The following is a 21,000-nucleotide window of genomic DNA, read 5'->3' as shown; positions in this document are numbered from 1 at the left end:
ATTTCAGATACAAACAGATGGATGCTGAACATTTCCTTCAGCAGAAAAAACAAGGTCTGAAGTTGAGTGACTCAAGCTTTACTTACGGTACTTACATAAGCTTTATTTATAGAAAGACAGACGGATAGATGGATAGATGGATAGATAGATAGATAGATAGAAAGCTGGATAGACAGACAGACGGATGGATAGACAGACAGACGGATACAGATAGATGGATAGATAGAAAGCTGGATAGATAGACAGACAGACGGATAGATGGATAGATAGACAGACGGATGGATAGATAGACAGATGGATGTTAATGATTACCTTCATGTACTAATAGATAAGAAACGCACAGCATGAGGTGAAACGTTTTCTTTTTATTATTCATGTTACATATTAGGTGTCAACGCAGAGTATACATGTACAAACGTAATTTCTCCCAAAATACATCAAACGGAACTTGGACTTGACTACTTATCAGAAAAAAAAGACTACATCTCCCAAAATAAACGATGTTCCTCAATGTTGATGTCTTCATTTCCTCCTTTTTTTTTGTTACGTTTTAAAACGAATCGGGTTGAGTTCCACCTCGAGTTGGACCTATAACAAGCACTTAACGGGTATAGACATACCATAGAAAACACACAAATACATTCATCACCATCGCCTAGAAAGGTTCAGCACACCCCTTCCCTAATCAACTACAGTCAAATAGTCACTGAGGAGGATGACAACTGCAATCAACACAAGTTCACTGAAAGCAAGATAATTCAACAGAGAGGTCGGCTTTGAAATCAAATCTGAGAGAATTGCATCGGTTCGATTATAACAGTATAAATGCTGTATTTGTCCTTTGCTTTTGTCAACTTGAACTGTAATGCAGGCTTTCCTGAAAGATAAAACTGATGAATGTGTACGTTTGTGTTGAGTTTTATCGCACAGATTGCTGAAATAAACCTCTGTATAAAATATAAACTCTGAAACTTGCACCACAGTTTTCTAGATTTATGTGACCTGTTTGCACGAAGATAAAATCCAACTCCAGCAGCTCACTTGCCTTCTGAATTTCTACTTAATGCCATGTTGTATTTTCTAAATGATAGACTGTTAGACCCTGGAAGAAACGATGGGTTTGAGTTCGGGAGTCGGGCCTATCAGTGTCGTCTTTACCTGTACTGTTACTTTGAACGCAAGGATTGAACTCCCTACGACGTGAACCTGAACCTGAACGGGACCTTCGCTTGATCTTCATGACATGTGACACCCATCAAAAACAAAGCAAAAGAGAAAAGAAACGCATTCTTTCAAAGTAATTTCCATTCCGATGACTTCAAACAGACATTTCAACAACATGTATATATTTCTTTTTTTGTTTGGAATGTACAGTAACATCACAGTCCTGTTCCGATAACAACTCAACGTCACAACTGGTCCGTGTTACCCATGTGGTTGTATCTGTCAACTGATAAAGAGCCATCCTCTTGTCTAGTCGCAATACGGCCTCGCTCATCTCTCCGTCGTCTGATTGGTCGACTCGGGTCGGCAGACCAACCGGCAGGTACGCAACCCATATAGGCACTATTCAACCACGTCAAAAAAATAAAGTAAAGTTATTCGATCATAGCAATATATTGTGAATATATAATTCTATCTATAAAACAAAAGCCCTCTCGTGGCTCCTATTTCTAATACAGTCGTCTAAATGTAAATTATGTATGACAAAATCTAACATAACAAATAAGTAACCCCATAATAACATGTATACAACCTCTTATTAACATATGAGGAAAGAAAATATGAAAACCTCCGGAGAATTTGTTTTTCTATGAAGTCTGATGACAGGGCTCAACCACTACTGTCAGCGTTCCCTTCAGCAAGGCGTTAAAACTACAATACTGTACAAGACTGGCTGTAGGGGGTTACATCTTAAACTTGCTCCTTCTTTAAAGTACCTACTAAGCAGTGATTTGGTGATTTGAGTCAGTGTATTCAGACGTCTAGATGTCTAACCTAAATTTGGTTTTAAAAGTTAATCATTTTTGACCGGCAGGCTGCAGATAATTCTTGTTTTTCTCAGCATTTAAAGGTGCAGTGTCTGGGATTTGGCGCCATCTAGTGGTGAGGTTGCACGTTGCAACCAACTGAAATTTGTACTCTGTGCCAAGTGTGTTAGGAGAACAATGGTGGCCCAGGCAAAAACGTGAGCTGATTATTCACTGAAGAAAACAAACTTATTAATATCATATTCCATTTCTGCAAATAGATCTCACGAAATTCTACACACTGTTCCTTTAAACGACTATAATTCAGTTCCAGGTTTGATCTAACGACACATTCAAATATAGTAATTTCACAGAATGGAGCTAGTTTTTAACCTTGACCTTTTTCTTCAGATATGTTTTGTGCAACAAGCCACATTGAGTTGCTCATTTATTTTTAATTCCTCAAAAGCTTTTGCCCTGTTTTTAAAACAGTGGGCCAACATAATTCAGCTGACTTCTTGTATTGTGTTTCTAAAATAGTTTTTGGGAAATATGCTTATTCGCTCTCTTGCTGCAAGTTGGATATGAGGATCAATAACCGTTTCCTGGCTATATCTTCATAACAACCACACAGACACCGGAGTGGCGTCAATCTGCTCATCGAACTCTCGGCCTGAAAGCCAATAAGTGTGTTTCATCAAACTTCCAACTAACCCTTTAAATTGGCAGCATGTTGTCTGGTGGAAGTTCAATGAATACTTTGAATTCTTTGCGATATTACTCAAGCAAGGAAAAAGCAGTACTCTTTCTTTTCTACATTTCTTGTACTGCTGCTTATCTCCCTAGTGTTGTCTGTCGAGTGTTTTATATCAAGATGTGACTACAATTAAAGACATGCTCCTCTCGATTATGAAAAGATTTACAAATCATCAGGAGGTTTAAATATCTTCATCCTCATCACTGTTAAACATGATCAATGCAAAGGCATATTCCAAAGTTAACAGTACAAATATCAGAGAAACACGAGCAAAGAGGGACATTTAGTAACGAGTAGTGAGTTATAATGATGTCGAATATGGTGATTCTATGAGAGCAACCTGGATTTGCAACGTGTAGAGATTTTTTTTTTCTTTTTTGTTTTGTTTGTACTTTAAACACTGCCACGTTTTACATACACAGTGTTCCTGTGGCAACTTGAAAGACAGTCATGGCGTCTCGTGTTTACTCCCTTCGTGTCAGTACAAATTCACGTTCTCCCACTCCACAAGGTACTGCACCTTCCCGTCCGGTGTGACGCGCCTCGCCAAGATCCTCACCGCCTCGCCTCCTCCCCAGCTCCTGGCCACTGTCCCATCCCCCCCTCCGACTACCACCCCACCTCCTCCACCGCCACCTCCTCCGCCGCCACCTCCTTCTCCTCCTCCTCCGCCTCCTACGGCGCCCCCTACGCCCATACCGGCCTGGTATGGGGGCATGTCACGTAGGATGAGGGGCTCCAGCTGCTTCTGCCCCGGCATGTGTTGGTGGTTGTTTTGGTGGGTGTGATGGTGCGGGTGGGAGTGGTGGTGGTGGTGATGGTTGCCGTTAGAGTTGAGAGGGTATGGGAAGCAAGGTGGTGGTACTCTGCAGGTGTCCTCCACGCTAGGAAAAGGGAGTCAGGAACTGAATCATCCAGGTGTGGTTCACCATCTCAAAACATACTGCAACACCATAGTATCAGTGAAATGCTTTTTAAAGGTTTGCTACAAATACAACGTAGTAAACATCGAAATAACATGGACAGCCTGAAGCATTTGTCACCGCCATGAACATAAAGTAGACTTGAAGCTGCTCTAACGACTATGTGTAAGGTGAACGGAGTTACTCATAGTGATGAACTCACAGAGAATTCTCACCCAACTACAGAGCATTTTAGCATCTTTCGGGTCATTGTTTTGGTTTTTACGGCCACAACTTTCCGTTGACTCATTTACGTCAACCTCATTGTCTGCAGTTTTCAGCAAAAAGCTCTAAAAACATTTGGCATTTGGCAGCGAAACAGCCAGAATATTTCCCTCAAGAGTCGAAACCAAGACAGAGCTAAATGGGGAGGGTCGCCAAAAAAACGTGACTCCCGATGAATGCTAATGTTGCTCTCTGTCTGCTGGATGTGTAAATAAGCAGCTGTTTGCTAACATGTTCCCCGTATTAAATGTATTCAGTGAAAATATGTCAAAGTTGTGTTTACACTGCCCCAAAGTGGCCAAAAAATGAAATCAATGCAGTTTCAAACTGGATGAAAATAAATAAGAACGACTCTGTACCGGAGTCATGCTTCTGAATACCAATTTCAATATATTTCTTCTGAAAAACATCATAACACAACTCCAAAAAGTTCCAAAGAGGCCAAATGGATGAATGGAAACAAGTGGCAACTTATTAAATGTGTCTTGAAAACGTCTGATATCATATGTTGATTACATGCAGTCATCTCAAGCACCTTGACAAATGCTAATATGTCCAACTGTTGTGAATTTAGTTCTAACAAATCTCCTGTTTCATGCTCAAATGCCTTTAATGCTACTCTGAAAAAGTGCATTTCTACAACCAACCAACTTACTTAAGCTTTGTAACTGTGTAACTGCCAAATTGTCCACATTTATTATTCTGTGTTTGGTGAAAAGGGTTCTCAAGAACCCACGTGTGACGATATAACTCTACACATGTCAGCAGTTACTGCAAAGGAGAAGGACAGATGAGTAAAACCTGTTGTAGTGATGGAGACCCCTGGAGAGAGCGGTGTTTCCGTTGTACGTGCTGTGGTACAGAGCGTACATCCGCTTGGGAGGAGAGCTGCGGACGGGACGCACACGGGTTAAAGACAACAATTGTTTTGCTACTTTATTCAAAAAATAGACATATTTTCAACCAGCTGTGTTTCAAAACAGGAAGTGAAAGTCTATAATTTAAAGGTTCACCCAAAAAATTAAAACTAACAACTTAAGTTACAAGATATTTTCCACCACGTCTTCTGCTGTCATCCCCACTATGTCGGCAAAAAGCCGACATAGTGCCTTTCCATCGTGAACAGAGTACGTAAGTCCATAGGCAGTTTGTGCTCTTTTTTCCACCAAAGTTAACACATTTAATTTCAGCATTTTCTTTTTTTGTTCGATGTCGCGAACACGGCCGAAAACAGGGTTCGTAAACAGTGAAGCTGTTTCGGTGTTTACTTCTCTTTCTTTTCTGTTACTCATTCAGTCATTTCAAACTCGGTGCCAAGCACTGCTTGGACGGAGGCAAATGAAATTTGTGGTTGAGATGACAAAAAAAAAGCTAAACACTCATGTCTACTGAAGATTCATTTTTCCTGGGAATAAATGCCAATTGTAACTTCTTCCACTCAAACCAAAAGCCATACGTAAGTGTGTGTTAAGTTTTCTTCAGACTTGCGCTGAGCACCGCGAGCCTCCGCAGATGGCGCGCAAGCTCCGAGCAAACGCAATATGTCTCATATGTCTCATATATCCATGGCCTACTGTACACCCCTTACCTCGAACTGAGCTCCTCCTCTGACTTCCTGGAGTTGTAGAGGCTGGCCCCTTCCATATAGCCATGGCAACATGGCAGCAGCTCAATGGGGTTGGCAGCAACTGGGGGTGGACAAGCCTGGGCACAGGACACACACACAGATCAGCTTGTGTCTGGATGCCAGCATCATCACAGGAGTCAATCAAGCTCCGATACCTCCTGCGTAGGGAACGTTGAGTCTTGTGATAAAGCAAATCATTTAAAAACTGAGTTAATATACATTCTTTAGAGCTTGAATAACATGTCCCTGCATTTCCTGAGTGCAGATATGGGCAGATAAGTCCATACCAACAGAATTAATGGATGCGAGTCACATCATCAGGCGCTTAAATGCATCACCTCCAGAGCACATCCCATGGAGATGTCTGGTTAGCGAGGCAGCTCTCCTGACACGAAGACTCGCGACCCATGGAAAGTAAGAATACCGGAGCATCACCAGAGCAATCAATCACAGGAAACGCCATCTGTGTGGACGCCACCTAAAGGTTGCTGCATTTCTCAACGCTTGGACTGTGACGCACGGCACCCCACTCTGACCATTATCATTCTCTCCTCCAGCATTACTATTAGAGCGGGAGATTATTATTCAGTGGCCTCAGTCGACGTCTGTGCCTTTAAATGGATGCGCTCTGTCAATACTGCACTGCCAAGGTGCCAGCGTCACCTGGCCGAGCTGTAATCGACTGCAAAGTGCACTTGGAAGTGATCCCGGGCTTCACATATCAGCATTCCTCCCCGTCTCACTTTCCCCGCGACGACGAACCTGCTCCTCCAAGACGGACGGAGATTAGCATCAATCAGAGCGGCAGGCACGACGCGGCCTGGATGTGCCGGAGTGAAAACGAGTGCTCTGTGGAGAGCATTGTTCCAGGATTACTGTATGTGCACAGACACGGATCAGAGTGTTGTGTAGGAGGACCGCAGCACAAAGAGCGCGCACCGTTCAGAACGCTGTGTAAAAATAGTAGCTGCCACATGCGACGTTGCCGGTTTCATTGTGATCCGCCGGGAATTTGGGTTTGATGATCAAGATGGATGTGGTGCTGAACTGCAGATGTTGATGAAATACATGAGCAGGTTTTTCCACGCAGCCGAGTGTTTGTATTTGAATTATACATTTTAACTGAGGCAAAAGCCCGACGCTTCCATCTCCCGCACGCTACCTTTCGTCTAACCAAAGACATTAAAGTACAGCAAGCCGCAGAGGAAGGCTGCCGAGGCACTGAGCTGCACTGGGTGTTAAAAGACACGCCGACTGATTTAGACTGCGAAATGAACCTTCATCACAGCGGTGTGACTGACAGGTTATTTGGATCACGGAGAGCTGTTTACCTGGATGCATGGAAGAAAAAGACAAGGATAAAAAAATAAATCAAGAGGTTTGGCGGCCCAGACCCCCCTCCTCGCGCTGAGCCCGAGACAGAGGCACTGACCTGTGTCTCCATGATGCGACGCTTTGATTTACGCGACTCTGGCCCCCCCACTCTCCTCTGGCAGGGTAGTGACAACGGGCTGAAGTGAACAAAAACACACATAAATTAATAAACAAGCACAAACACACACACACATAACCCCAGTGTGCAATGTTTAGTTTATTAGTGAGTCTCCATAAAAGCCTACTGAGAGGTGTGAAATACAAGACAGTGAGAGCAGTGAGATGATATGCTGAATCATATTATATATATTTTATATTAGTGTTTATATATGAGGCCAAATATCATCAGCAGGAGGTTAAAAAATATGGAAAGAATAACAATTTCCCTCCTTCCCTTTCTTCTTCTTCTTCTGTTTGGAACTGAACGTGTCTCCTGTAAACCCCCAGAACCTTAAGGCTGCAATGTCAATAACAACCCATAATTTGAAAATGCAGACTGGAATGACAAACTCTAATTAGAGACCCAAAGGTAGGATTTTAAATGTATATTTTGTCCTAAAGACAAGACCGGAGTCGTTAAGACAGGAAGGATTTATCCTCGTGGGAGCATGAACGTGTCCAGCAGACTGTTTGGTAACTGGAGCGCTTTGGAATGGTTTCAGGGCATGCAACCGAATTGCAATGTTGTCGGTTTAATTGCAGCCGGGGACGTTTGTTGCATGCCATACTGTCGAATGTCCAATAGAGGCGAGAATGCCCAACAATATTCTTTTGAAAAAGTGTGAAATGGAAATCTGGCCCTTGATTGAGAGATATCTTGTGCATAAAGTTGTCATTTTGACCTGAAGGGGAAGCAAAATATAAGCCACTGTCTGACATTGAAAATAGTTGACTTTACCTTCTGGAGAGCATGAATGTTCTCAGTATATTTTGTCCTTCTGCCCTTTAGACTTCAGATAAAACCTTTCTCCGGTATTTTGCATTCAAATATAATCATTTCACCTCAGGGTGGAGAGAAAGAGGAAAGCTCAGGGAGCGGAGGTTCTGCAGGCTGTGAATATCCACAGCCAATTTAAAGAATTCATTTCGTCTGGATCATACTGTAGAAGATGGTGTTAGTGGAGGGGAAATGTCGACCTGCTGTATCAGGGGATCATTTGAAATACTTTTTCTGTGTAGGACTGACAAATGAACCACCAACACCACCATCTTACGTCCGCAGAGACCAGGGTCTAAATTAAGTTCCGGGGACATATTCCGGCGACATTTAACCCCAAAAGAGCGTGGTCGGAGGGTGGCACTGTGTGAAGGTACACTGGAGCTTTCGAGGTGGGGTTTTGCAGGGACGACCTCGGCTGATTGGTCAAACACAGACAGCGTCGCTGCTTCAACTCGTGTAGTTTCAGTCATAGAATAAGGGAGTACTCCGGGGTCAATTTAGGTTGATCAATTTGCCTAATCTTTAGACGGCTATGGAAACGCAGACAACAATGGGCTGAAGGAACCTTTTAGTTCCTTGCAAAGTAGTTCCTGGGACTAAAATTACCAGGAACTTCTTGGTGGAAACATTTCCGCCGTCTAAACGTTGTCCATTCTCTTCTCTCCAGAAAGAGGGGTGAAGCCTGAAGCGATTCCAGCCAATAAGATCAAGTCTCTTGCGGACTACAGGGACACTTGCAGCTTGTAGCTTTAGATGAGCAAAGGGAACTAGAGGACAAATTACTGAAGATGTGAATTCTGTTTCCGTGTAAGAAAACGTCACACTTGTGTTTCAGAGACTCAGATAATATGATTTCATTTTTTGTTCCCTCTAACACGGCAACTGATTCCATGGTAATTCAGTCTGAATAAGCTCCAGCTAAATGCTGAAAATATTAAAAAGGAAAAGTGTGTCGATGACATCTGCAGACTGCAGGACATGTGTGCGCACACACACACACACACACTTATGGATGTAAAAACATAAGCACTCAGGGGGGCTAAATGCTCTTTTAGGAGAATAATGAGACACTGATACTTTTGCTGGCATACGAAACGTGCAGCCCTTTGATTTGCGTGTTAATTGTTCATGCGTAATGACTCTATGCCCTGCGGGAATCCCCGAGCTGTTATTGAGATAAGAGAGGCGCTGTCCTTACACTGACCTTCTCCGGTGCGTGATGTTGATAGGCTGGTCGGTGATGAGGGGCGACGAATCGGACGTCAGCGGCGGTGGAGCTCGGACCTGCAGCCCAAAAAGACACTTCTTCTTCTTGATCTCCTTTCCAGAGACGAACCTGGGGCGAGATTAAATACACAGCTTAGTACGTTCTGACGTTCTTAAATACTTCTTCGATGCTAATAATGCATTTTACATAGTGTAACAGCATGTACTTATTCTCCTGATGAAAAAGTAGACTCATGGACATTTCAAAGCCAGTGACTGTGTAATTAAGTACACATAATTAGAGTAGACTTTTTTTTGGGGCAAGTTCAGTGAAAACCCACTAAAAGCAATTAGACTCTTGACTGGTTGTTGTGATTTAACACCAACAGCTTGTGTTCTCTTCTAACAAGACAAAATAAGCAGCAAAAAGTCTCCTCTGGTCTAATTGGCAGCTACGCTTCATTCAAAGCCACACGTTTTCATTTTCGCTCATTTCAGCCTGCGTGTCCACCGTCGCAAGCGGCGGAGCACTAAGAAGCCCCCTCTATTCATGGGCCGTCATGTGTGGTCGGTGTTTATTCCACTCATCGTATGCGAGGACTTACCTGTCCTTGTGGGAGTTCAGAGCGTTGAGGAGATTGTGACAGCGGTCTTGCCTCGGCGTGTCAGAGAGCTAGAGAACGGACGGGAATGAAAAAATCAAAGCTGTGTTTACACAGTGGACAGCCATCAGACAGAAAACCGTGAATGCATAGGACGCTTTTCTTTTACGGCTGCTGTAAAACCCTGCTGCCATGTGATGACGGGGCAAACAATACGTTTCAAAATGTCTTTTTAAAAAGCAGCTTAAAGGAGAACCCGAAGCCTCACAGGAAACGCTCATATCATCCCCCGGTGCGTCCGTCTGTCCACCAGTCTCTGTGGAGCAACTTCAGACTCTCAAATTGGTAATATCACAACTTTGAGCATCAGCACTCTGGTTTGAGGATTCTTCGAAACTCATTCATGTATGGTCAGAGTGTCCTCGACTCTAGGACCGAGATCTTAAAGAGATGCAACGTCAAACGCAACTCTTTGTGGCGCTCCCCTTGAAGCTGACGTAGAGGTCATGTTTCTTTTTTTTTACTTTGAAAATGTACTTTAATGGCAGCTAATAGGCTTTAAGTCTCAAATACAAAAAAAAAGGGCAGGCAGCATTTCTAATAATTTCATCATGGTGCTTGAAAGGGGAAATATCAATACCGCGCCCAGGAGCAACGAGTCCCAATTCTCATTGGTGAAGGACAGGATTTCATGGTCAAAATCAAAGTATTTCCTCTTGCAGCACAGCGAGAGATGGTAGAGCACTAAGTGAGCCAAATCCATCCTGCATTTCAAACAACACAAGAAAAGATGAGGTATCAGAAACAGGTAAAACGATAAAACGATAAAAAAACAGATTCCGATTTTGTTTTTTACATATTTCAGAATGTTTGAGCCTATCTTGACATACCATATTTGTATCACTATATAAATATATTATTCCAACTAATTAGCGACATCAGTATGTGCTGTGTTGTTGTGTGAAGTAGCATTGGATAAAACCATTATAGGGCAGGTCCATCTGCTTTCATTTCTGTTTTATTTTTTAGGAAACGCCGACTAAGCCGTTAGCAAAAGGTAACCAGGTGAAAGCTGATGAATAATGTGAACATCAGCACGAGCTGAGGGAACAGAAGCTGTGCTAAGTTTGGAAATAACTGAAAGGGTTAGTTTGGATATGTGAGGTTGTATGTACAATGTAAATTGACAGTTTTGTCAATGGAGTCCGATGGCTCCATTGGCAAAAAACTGAGATCAACTTCATGTTGCATCGATAAGTTAGTTTGTGTCATTGTGTAACTTTCGGATCCGAACGAATGGGATGTCCATATTCCTCTCTGTGTCTCCAAACGGGTAGCATGCCGACCGCCATCTAAAGTTACTGTGAACACCGACTGGATGAGGACACACACTCTGTATACGTGTAGCAGAAACCTACATCAGGTCACGTGAAGCCTTTTAGAGGGGCTCAGGAAAGTAACGTTTTGATGCTAAATCATACGTACTTCAACCAAGATGTGAATGTTTTGATTTGAATACTTAAGGGACACTACTGATAAGCTACAGGATAAAAAAAAAAGAAACTGCAATAATGGACCCGCCCTTTAATTCTTCTCTCAACCTAGACATGGAATGTACTGAAAAGTGACTTATTCTATTGGGAATGACTTATTAAAATGTGCCATGTGAAAGAAATTGGTTTGAACTCCTTTTTTTGTTTGCTGCAAACATGTAAAGGTTTGACTGTTAACATCACCAGGTCATGGGTAGTCTTTGGATGGTCTCGGGTCCCTTTGTACACACGGAGCACTGGAACTGATAAAACCTAAAAAGACACACAAGGAAAAAACACATGAACAATTTTTTTCTTCTCTTTGATGAATCAGTTTGTCGTTTACTTTAAAAAAACAACAGCTGTCATCTTAAATCTTGTCTTCATGCTTTGCTGCACGATCTCTGTGAAAGCTCTCCTTGTGCAGACCTCTTATCACTTAGTCCAGCTTCTTCATGTACAACGGGATATTTCCCCCTGTACCTTCCTTGCGGTCTACACAGGTCTCTGTTCTCTCAATATTTTATCATACCAATCAACCTGAACTGAAAATAAGCAGACAGGTGTGTTTGTTTCCCCGATAATGACATTCTACTGTGGGTGACCCTGAAAAGAATGTGTGCATCTGTCTTTCCACGGTACATGCATGTGTTCGCTGAGAAAGATGAAGCGCAGACACAGTATGACGGCAGCAAACGCTTGCTATTCCAACTGCGAACTCTTCCTCCATCACCTGCTCAGCAGATGTTGTACCAATCCGGCCTCGCTCTCCCCGACTGTCAATCTAAATCGAATCCCTCCTTCACCCCCCCCCCTCAGACAGGTTGGGCAATAACGAGGTGTCACGGTGGGTGTGGAGCCCAGTCCGCTAACACAGGCGGTTAATGACAATAATGACTTAATGGATGGATACGTTTTATTACACGCTTCAGATGCAGCGCCGCGATCGGCATCTCGTACATATCCTCCCCTCATCGTATCTGATCAACTACCACAGAGGTGATACGTCTGCTCTGCCGTCCTTTTGCTCTCCGAGTGTGTGAGGAGCTCTCGTCCCCGTCGCTCAAGTCAGTGAGTACATTAAAACGCACGCTAATGAGTTAGTCCGAAGCTAATTAAGGTAGTTCTCCGACAAGGGAAGCTGTCATGGAGACGTCTTCGTGTGATTATCTTAATCAGCCTGGAATCTACTGCTGAGACGAGGTGCGGCTTAAATGCGCTGCTTTTCTCTGGCTTACATGATTGTACACTGAATATCTTTAAGGGTTTTAAATGTTGGTTCGACAAAACGTGCAATTTGAAGACGTCACCGCGCTCTGAGAAATTGCATTGAATTAATCAGTTGCATTGTCGAGAGATGATTTGAAAATGAAAATAAAAAGTTTGCGATCAAAGTATATTTAACTGAGTCAGCACAGGTAGGTTTCTGCTCACCTTGCAAAGTCAACACCATGTGGTGAGCAACCACTAAATAAAAAAATCAAGAAGAAAAATCAATATAAACCAGGTCAACAAAGAAGTCACATGTCTCATACCAAAAACACATTCCAAATATTAGATCCTGACAGAAACATCAGCAAGTTATTGTCGGCTAATATTGACTTCCCACACACATATGTGTATCGGCACAGATGTTGACAGAAAGTGCAGCAACAACAGTTTTACAGGCTATATTTTTTATTTTTCTTAAACTGGCAATAGGCAATTTTTGCTTCAGCTTCTAATTATAAAGCAACGGTTGATTTTAGCGCAACAAGAACTGGAAGCGCTTTTGTTTCCCTGTTAGCTATCGGTAGCTATCGGTAGCTATCGGTAGCTATCCCCGCGTACTAAAGTGCATCAATGTACGTTTATTGCAGTTACTATCCCAAGTAGAGGAACTGGCAAACGGGGGAACAAAAACAATAAAGCGGTGTGTCCTGTCCTGTCCTGTGTTGTCAACTCTTTTCCGATGAACAGTAGCTGTAGCTCTCGCTCCAAAAGTTGCTAAAAGTCGACAGATGACGTCACGAGCAAAATTTGCTCGAAGCTTAGTAGTTGTGTCGGTTGCAGCGAGGGAAAGAGCACCTGCTATTGGCTGAAGAGCCAACACTCTGAGCTACACACAGAACGAATTACAACACAATGTGTTTTAATATCTTTCTTGTTTTTTCCCTGATGGTCTCAATACGTCACTAAATTTGTCTTTTTCATGCTCAGTAACCCACCTGTCTCCATACAGCAGCGGCTTGGTTAGACACTGTGTGCAGGCCTCGTGGAACCACTGACCACAGCTTCCACACTGCAACATCTTCAGGTTCCACCTGCAGTCAAACCACACGCAAAACATCAGGACGCTTCAAACACACGAATGAACGCACGTGTCCGACATCTGCCAGCAGACACGTTTGTATTTATGCATCATTGAGGGAAGACTGAGGGCTGATGACTGCGGCTGACAGTTCTCATTTTCTGAGCTGAGATGTGTCTTCAGGTGTAAACTCCCACCGGATCCTGCTGCTCCTAAAGATTCGGCAGTTTGGGAGTTTGTTTTACACTTATTCACGTGCCAGGCGGGTGGGGTTTGCCACATAAGCAAAAGAGTGCAACATAAGCAAAGGTGCAAAAACACAAAATGAAACACCACGAATGCTTTCAAGAGTTTGGTGCAACATTTCTTGTCTTTGATTGACAGCTCACCTCAACAGGATCTGAACTGATGCAGCGAACATCTCTCACATTCCAAGAAAGTCAAAACAAACTCAAAGAAATGCTGCTAACAGTGTGACACATGTCTGATATGCTGCATGCAATTTGCAAATAATCCAACAAGACGACTTTGACTTCGATGAGATTGAGCTTTCAGAGTTGAAGAGCACACACGAGCTGTACATTCAAACTTAAACTGGCCTCTGCAGTGTCACTCACTCTCCAGGTCCGGCGCAGTAGCAGTAGCACTGCTGCTGATTGGTCAGATGCTGCGGGTCCCAGTCCAAAGACGACAGCTGGTACGGAAGCCGGAGTTTCATGAATTGCATGAGCCGGGCGAAGCGTCCCCGCTTGAGCGCCCCGCCTCTCTGAAAACAACAATTTTAGGACAGAACTGATTGGTCGGCGAACGCTCAAATCACTGTCGTGTCAGAGCAGCCAGGGAGACGGATCGCATTCGGTGGGGGGGGGAAGGCGATTCCTCTCATTTTATTGTCGGTCGGCCGTGAGAGATAGTGTCCGAAAGCGGCGGAAGTCTGGACAATGAGATATGGACGTTGACCGATTGACAATTAACCGGCTGCTTTCTCGTCTCATATCTACAGAACTGGAGCACATGTGATTGATTGACTTTAAATGTACTTCTCTCAACTCCAGCGTAGTTTTTCAGCTTCATAACTATTGATTCTTCATGATTTCTTGGACACAATGTAGAACATCTAATGTTGAAGTCAATACTGAGGGAATGAGTGTGCTTTTGCCCTGAATAAACCCATTTTCTGCTGTACACAGCAGCATTGTGGCAGCAGCAAAGCCTGATATATTTGACTGGATGTCTCTCATATTACACACTGAATGTTTTCCCCCCCCCGAGTGTGAGACGGAGAGATTAGCAGCCTGACCTTGGTTGCGACTGCAAAAACACATTGCCGACATATCCACGAATCGCTGTCAGCTTCCGGTTCGATGGCTGGCGTGTGGCACTCTGGATGATAACCTGTGATGGGAGGAGGAGGCAGAGCGTTTAATTCGTGTGTACAGGAGAGACAGCCGGAGTGACGATAATGGCAGCGCGGCTCCATGTTTAGTGATCTGCTGTTTTTTTCCGTCAGGGGCGATGCAAAACATTTTACTTTACTGTTTGCATCCAGGGAGCAGGCAGTGTGTTTGTCTGCTTTTCCCCCCAAAAACAAACTGTCAGTAAACCTGTTAGTCTGACAGAGCCGTGACGACGTGACGGTAACATTTGCTGCTTGTCCTGCTTGTGCATCCTGCTGCCGAGTGTCTGTAAAACTTATTCCCACTTGCACTTTGGTTGATTTAATTTCATCCTTCAAACTTTTAAAGAGACAGTTCACCACAAAATCTAAAATACATATTTTTCCTCTGCGGTGCTATTTATCAATCTAGATTGTTGTGATGTGTGCCTAGTTCGGCCGTAGGAAGCTGTGAATTGTTAAAAAAAAATGCATTTGGGATTTAGGGGCGAAAACTGCCTCTCCACTCAACAATGTGTTGTATTTTGAGCTACTTCACGTAGATGTTTTACCGTCAGTGTGCAGAAGGACGTGTGTGCAGAGTTTGACACCAGACAGGTGTTTATTCGTTTGAGGTTTTCTCTGCTCTCCCTTTAAATCTGAGTTCAAGGCGAGCGCACAAGAGCACGATTGACATGTGTGGTAGAGAGTGGACTTAGTGGACATGTCTTGTGTCCAGGAGTTCAACTTTGTCATAGATTCTTGACTTTTCAATGAGGTAGGAGTGGATGTCATTTTTTGAATTTTTAACGACATAATTGATGCAATTTAATTTGTCTTGAAATATGTGCGGAGGGGTAAGTAAGACAACTTGTGGCATTTAGGTCTATGAATTGAGCTCCAATGGCTCATTCATTTCTATTCTAGCCAGGCTGCAGGCGCAACAATTCATTCCTATCATCTCCGACTGATGGTTTTCTGTGTCGTTGTTTTGTTGTTTTTTTTTCAAACAGCAATGCTGTTGTCTGGCGTACTCTGTCAAATCTTCAAGGTCAGTGCAAGAACTGGTGGAGATCCAGCGCTTGACAGCGTATGATGAGGCGTGCTTCCTTACCGTGGCGACATTTAAGACAATTTATGAGGGGTTCTTTAAGAGGCGGCGCGTCGCAAATACAGCAAACTTCTTCCTCTCCAGCAGCGACTAAGGCAAACAGAGAAAGAGAGAGAGAGAGAGAGAGAGGCGGGGGGGGGGGAGGAAGTAAATGTGAAAGAGGAAGACAGAGAGAGACAGAGAGAGAGAGAGAGAGAGAGAGAGAGAGAGAGAGAGAGAGAGAGAGAGAGAGAGAGAGAGAGAGAGCAGGGGAGGGGAGGAAGTAAATGTGAAAGAGGAAGACAGAGAGAGAGAGAGAGAGAGAGAGAGAGAGAGAGAGAGAGAGAGAGCGAGAGAGAGAGAGAGAGAGCATTAATTTATGTATATTGATTCACATCCTTGCCACCTCATTGATTTCAGTGTCTCCTGCACCCTTTCAGATTTCACTTCATTTGATGGGCGGATATTCAGCCTGGTCCAAACAAGCGTCCAACTTCCCCCTTCGCTTGACGCTTGATGTTTGGTGGAGTGGGGGCGCCATTTCCCTGAAGAGTCATCAATCGAATAAATTCATAAATAGACTCTAATATACCAATTACGTCTCGCCGTGCCGCGATCAGAACACTCAGAGCACTCTGCATCATAACCTCCAACGTGACTGTAATTTCTCTCCTGCAATTCTTCGATTCAGAGATCCTGACACAACCGGTGCGAAGAGAAACAACTGAGAAGTTTTAAGCTCACATGGGCAACGAATCACAAAAGTATTCCTTCAACTCTTTGGTCAAAGTTTCAGAGTGGAAACAAAGTAACAGCTGAGCTTATGTGCATTCCAAAACTCAATCTAAGAGCATTTTTTTTAACCTACAAGACACACAAAGTGCTCCCAACAGGAAGTTAACTCTTCCAGCTGAAGGAAGAGGGAGTAATAAAAAATAAAAAGAGTTCTTCTTACACGAGTGAATGTCCTTCCTCAGCACCCAGAACTCAGAGTTGTCCTCAAATCTCACCAGACAACATTGCTTGACTCCATCTACCTGAGAGGGAGATAGCAGGTGAGTGAGAATGACTGACAAAACTAAATGGAACTCTTTTCAAAATCCAGGTGAACACACTCACCGACACACACACACACACACACACACGCAGAAGTCTTTCTGTCACACACACACTCCCACATGCACTTACTCTTTTCACATTGCCGAGGTACAGTAGTCCATCACTCCACCGAGCCAACACATCATCTCCTTCACTTACTCCCCCCATCCTGAGGAGAGAGACAGAGAGGGGAGAGAGAGAGAAAGCGAGAGGAGGGAGAGCAGGGCTCATGTGAAATGGAAATCCGATTTATTCGCTGAATACTTTGCTGCCATTGCTGACAGAGGGGGTTTATGGCCCCGACGTTTCGGCTGGATCACAGACAGGCGGGCTTCGGTGCAAAGGGGTTAAAATCCCCCCCCCCCCCCACACACACCCCCCTTCTCCTCCTTTTAGATCAGAGCATAGCGACAGCCTGTATCCACCACAGTGAAAGATGAGAGTGAGTACACAACCAGAGAGCAAGACAAATGATTACTGCACACATGAAACACACACACACACACACACAGAGCGGGAGAAAAAAAACACTGCATGATGACTGCTGCAATACAGTTTGATTGAATGAAGATCAGTGTGCGGCTACTTGAAAGCGTCTGCCAGGCACTTTGCTGTTTTCTTCTCCTCTCCAAAACATCCTTAAAACAACTTGAATGGACGCATGAAATGACTGCGCGGGCATTATCTCTGCAAGCATTTGTTCCAGTGCATGCACTCAAGTCAAGACAGACGCAGGATGCACAACAGTGCATGTAGCCTTTTGTGAATCACAGAAAGGAAATCAGGCAAATTCGCACACAGTGAGCCGCGCCGGCGAAGGGTACCTGTCAAGTCGAACTCCTTTCCCGTCGGGGTCACAGTGATTCCTGGGCAGGCTGGACATGCAATGCCCTCATCTGCTGTGGATCTCCGCTGCCCAATTACTGCCCGCTCGGATGCGCAGCCTGCGTGTTTGCAAAAAGTGGATGGTGTGCATGTATGGTCCCTGTCTTTGCCAATCGCCCGTGTGTGTGTGTGTATGTGTGTGTCTGTGTTTGTGTGTGTCAGTCAAGCGAGGGGGAGGAGGAGGGGGGGGGGGGGGGGGGGGGGCAACTGTCCGTCCGTCTCTCAGCCTAGTTTGTCCGTCCTCCGCGATGCCGTTTCGTCATGTTGCCGTCGCTCCCCCCCCCTGCTCCCCCATCCCCCCCCCCCCCTCTCCGCCTCCACCTATTGATGCTATTAAGGCGGGTTTGTCAGAGCAGCGCCGGAATCAAGCCGCCAGAGACGCCATCATCCCTGCCTCTCGCTCTCGACCGACTTGTTGTGACGCAGACATAAAACACGGAGATAGAGTGGGAGGGAGATACCGATGGAAGGGAGGGGGGGGGGGGTCCGGAGGTGGAAGGGGGGTGCGTCCGCGGGGAGAGCACCTTCCCGTCTGAGAGACTGACCCTAAATCGTTGTGACAAGGTGGGATTGTGATGTCTGGCAGCGGGAGGGAGGGACGGCGGCGGAAGCAGCGCGCGCAGCGGCGGGGGCCAATTAAGTGGCCAATTAATGAGTTTAGCCGCCTCATTAATTGGGCTCGAACAAGAGGGACCAGCAGAGTTTAGGAAACCCGAGGGGGAAAGTTTTTAAACTGAGATGCTCGAGCAAGCAGCGCCGAACACTTGAGCTTGTCTCTGCCGGTACAAATGATATCCTCCGTTTTATATCAAACTAAAAGGAATTAAAGTGGTGTGTTTGCTGTCTTTATTGAAGGGGAAATTAAAGGGGTGATTGGACATCAACTCTTCTGAGTCAGGTTTAGAATGCCACTTGTAATATCACAGCAGACTTGCAGGTATAATGATCTCACTCATATGCATCACATACATTCTTACATGGTATTTGTATTCCTTGTTTGTTTTTCTTTCAACAAATGATGCCATTTTAAATTTCGAATCAGCTCTCCAGTACTCTGTGCTCCAAACTGGACACATATAGGCTCCCACATCTGCAGGACAGATGTGACACCCAGTGGGCCATCTCCTCTCACGAGACATCCGGGATGTAATTTGACGTGTGATGGAAAATATTGTTCACACAAAACAAATTATGGAACTGGTTACACCGGCTCAAGTCTTAAGATATTTGCCACAATCAATGCAGACTGCTATTCCCATACAGCCAACAAATTAGGATCCAGTCATAAACCAAACATGCTCATTGCTGAATTTATATTAAATGCCAGAAAACATGTTTACTGCTTCGAAACAAAGGCAAACAAGAGGCCCAAACTGCTTTAAGAGAGTCACTGACACGTTGTTAAATGATGACAATGCTCAATTAAGGCTACAGTAGATTATACTCACGGTTAAGTTGCTTTGGAAGAATAACACATGTTGGTTACAGGCGCATGTATCCAAGCCAAGGTTTTGTTTGTTTATTTCTGTGTCTTTTCTTGTTTGTTGATGTCTTACACATTACTCACACCAGCCAAGCCTGTGGCAACTCAGCCGTGCGGTTCAAAATGGCCTCTGGCAGATTAACAAGTGGTGGAGTGCCAATTTCCTACTGTTACCACTAGGTGGCGAGCAAATACAAGGACAACGTCTGAGAGATGTTCAGGGTCATTGGGACTGAAGGGACCGGACGATATGATGAGATAAGACACGAGGGCCCAACCTGGAGGTCAGGACCAGCGGTGGAATGTAGCCGAGTACATTTATTCAAGTACTGTACTTCAGTATAATTGTGAGTTACTTGTACTTTACTGAAGTATTTCCATTTTCTTCTATGTATACTTCTACTCCACTACAGGACAGCATTCGTTACCAGTTACTATGCAGATTAATATTCCTAATACAAGAAATACAACTAATACATGATGTATTGTTATGGTTTATACTACAGAGTAGAAGTAGATAAAATGGGCCCCACATTTTAGCTGCAACATTAAACACATGAAAGCACTCATTATAATGCAATGTCATAATACATATTGTTCTGAAATGGGCCATTCAGCATAATAACTACTTTTACTTTTGGTACTTTAACTACACTTTGAGGCTAAAACCTATTTACATTCCAGTATTGACACTTTTACTCACAAGATCGGAGTACTGTTTCCACTACTGGGCAGGACGTGCTGAGGGCCTTACAACATTTTATTTTTTGTCTTGAAATGCTGTAGAGCTGTACCTCCTCAGGATTCTAAAAAACTGTTAAAATGAAAGGACTACAACATTACTCTTTGGTTAAACTTCTCACAACTCTTTAGGCATCGCTTGGCTTTAAAGAGCCCCAAGTCTGAAAAGTTCTAAAAGCAGTATGGTATCATGTGACTTGGAAATAATGTGATTTGTATAAATTATAGCATGTATGTGTCTTGAAGTATGTGTGTCTTTGTGTTGTTTCTGGTCATTTTTTCCTCTTTGTTTTGTCAGTGAAACACACAGTTTCAACTGTCCATAACGTGGCCTTGGTTGGTCTTATTGCAGTCAGTCATAATGGCCCAACAGTTGAGGTAGACAACAACAACAACAACAACAACAACAAGCCAGTCCTTTGACAAGGCCGAGAGCGCATCAGCCAATTAATCAAAGATCGTTCGGAGAGTTAAGCATGATACTGTCCGGATTAGTGTCATGAGATGTCATGAGACTCAGAGGCGCACGCCCTCACACACACACACACACACACACACACATACACACGCATGCACACACATAGACACTCACTCACACACACACACACTACTGCACTTTGATTTGACGTCCTTGTAAAGCTGGAGAGTTTTACAGCCCGAGAGGGATAACATTTTTACAAGGTGATCATTTCTTCGGGTGGGTGGGTGCATGCGGCAGTGAGGTTAAATTGATGTCAGTGGCGGAATAAGTATTCAGTATACTTTACTTCTGTAAAAGGTATCAATACCACAGTGTAAAAAAACTACAATTACAAGTTAAAGTCCTGGCTGGTATAATGGCTT

General features: G+C 44.0%; 1 protein-coding gene across 1 annotated transcript; it reads right to left on the bottom strand.

Annotated features, from left to right (window-relative positions):
- Positions 1 to 1,494: 1,494 nt before the first annotated feature.
- phf1 (PHD finger protein 1) lies at positions 1,495 to 17,216 on the bottom strand (the record flags this gene model as incomplete). The annotated part of the gene is made up of 15 exons (XM_079275340.1): positions 1,495 to 1,566; positions 3,248 to 3,611; positions 4,716 to 4,802; positions 5,503 to 5,618; positions 6,974 to 7,052; positions 9,060 to 9,191; positions 9,667 to 9,734; positions 10,304 to 10,427; positions 11,400 to 11,468; positions 13,403 to 13,498; positions 14,103 to 14,251; positions 14,786 to 14,880; positions 15,975 to 16,061; positions 16,906 to 16,987; positions 17,139 to 17,216. 15 exons carry the CDS (start codon positions 17,214 to 17,216, stop codon positions 1,495 to 1,497), a joined length of 1,698 nt encoding a protein of 565 aa, XP_079131466.1.
- Between the last annotated feature and the right edge of the window lie 3,784 nt (positions 17,217 to 21,000).

The sequence above is a fragment of the Melanostigma gelatinosum genome (assembly GCF_949748355.1).
Source record: "Melanostigma gelatinosum genome assembly, chromosome: 9".
Classification (NCBI taxonomy): domain Eukaryota; kingdom Metazoa; phylum Chordata; class Actinopteri; order Perciformes; family Zoarcidae; genus Melanostigma; species Melanostigma gelatinosum.
The sequence above is the reverse complement of the archived record's forward strand: the minus strand, read 5'-3'. Positions and strand labels throughout refer to the sequence as shown.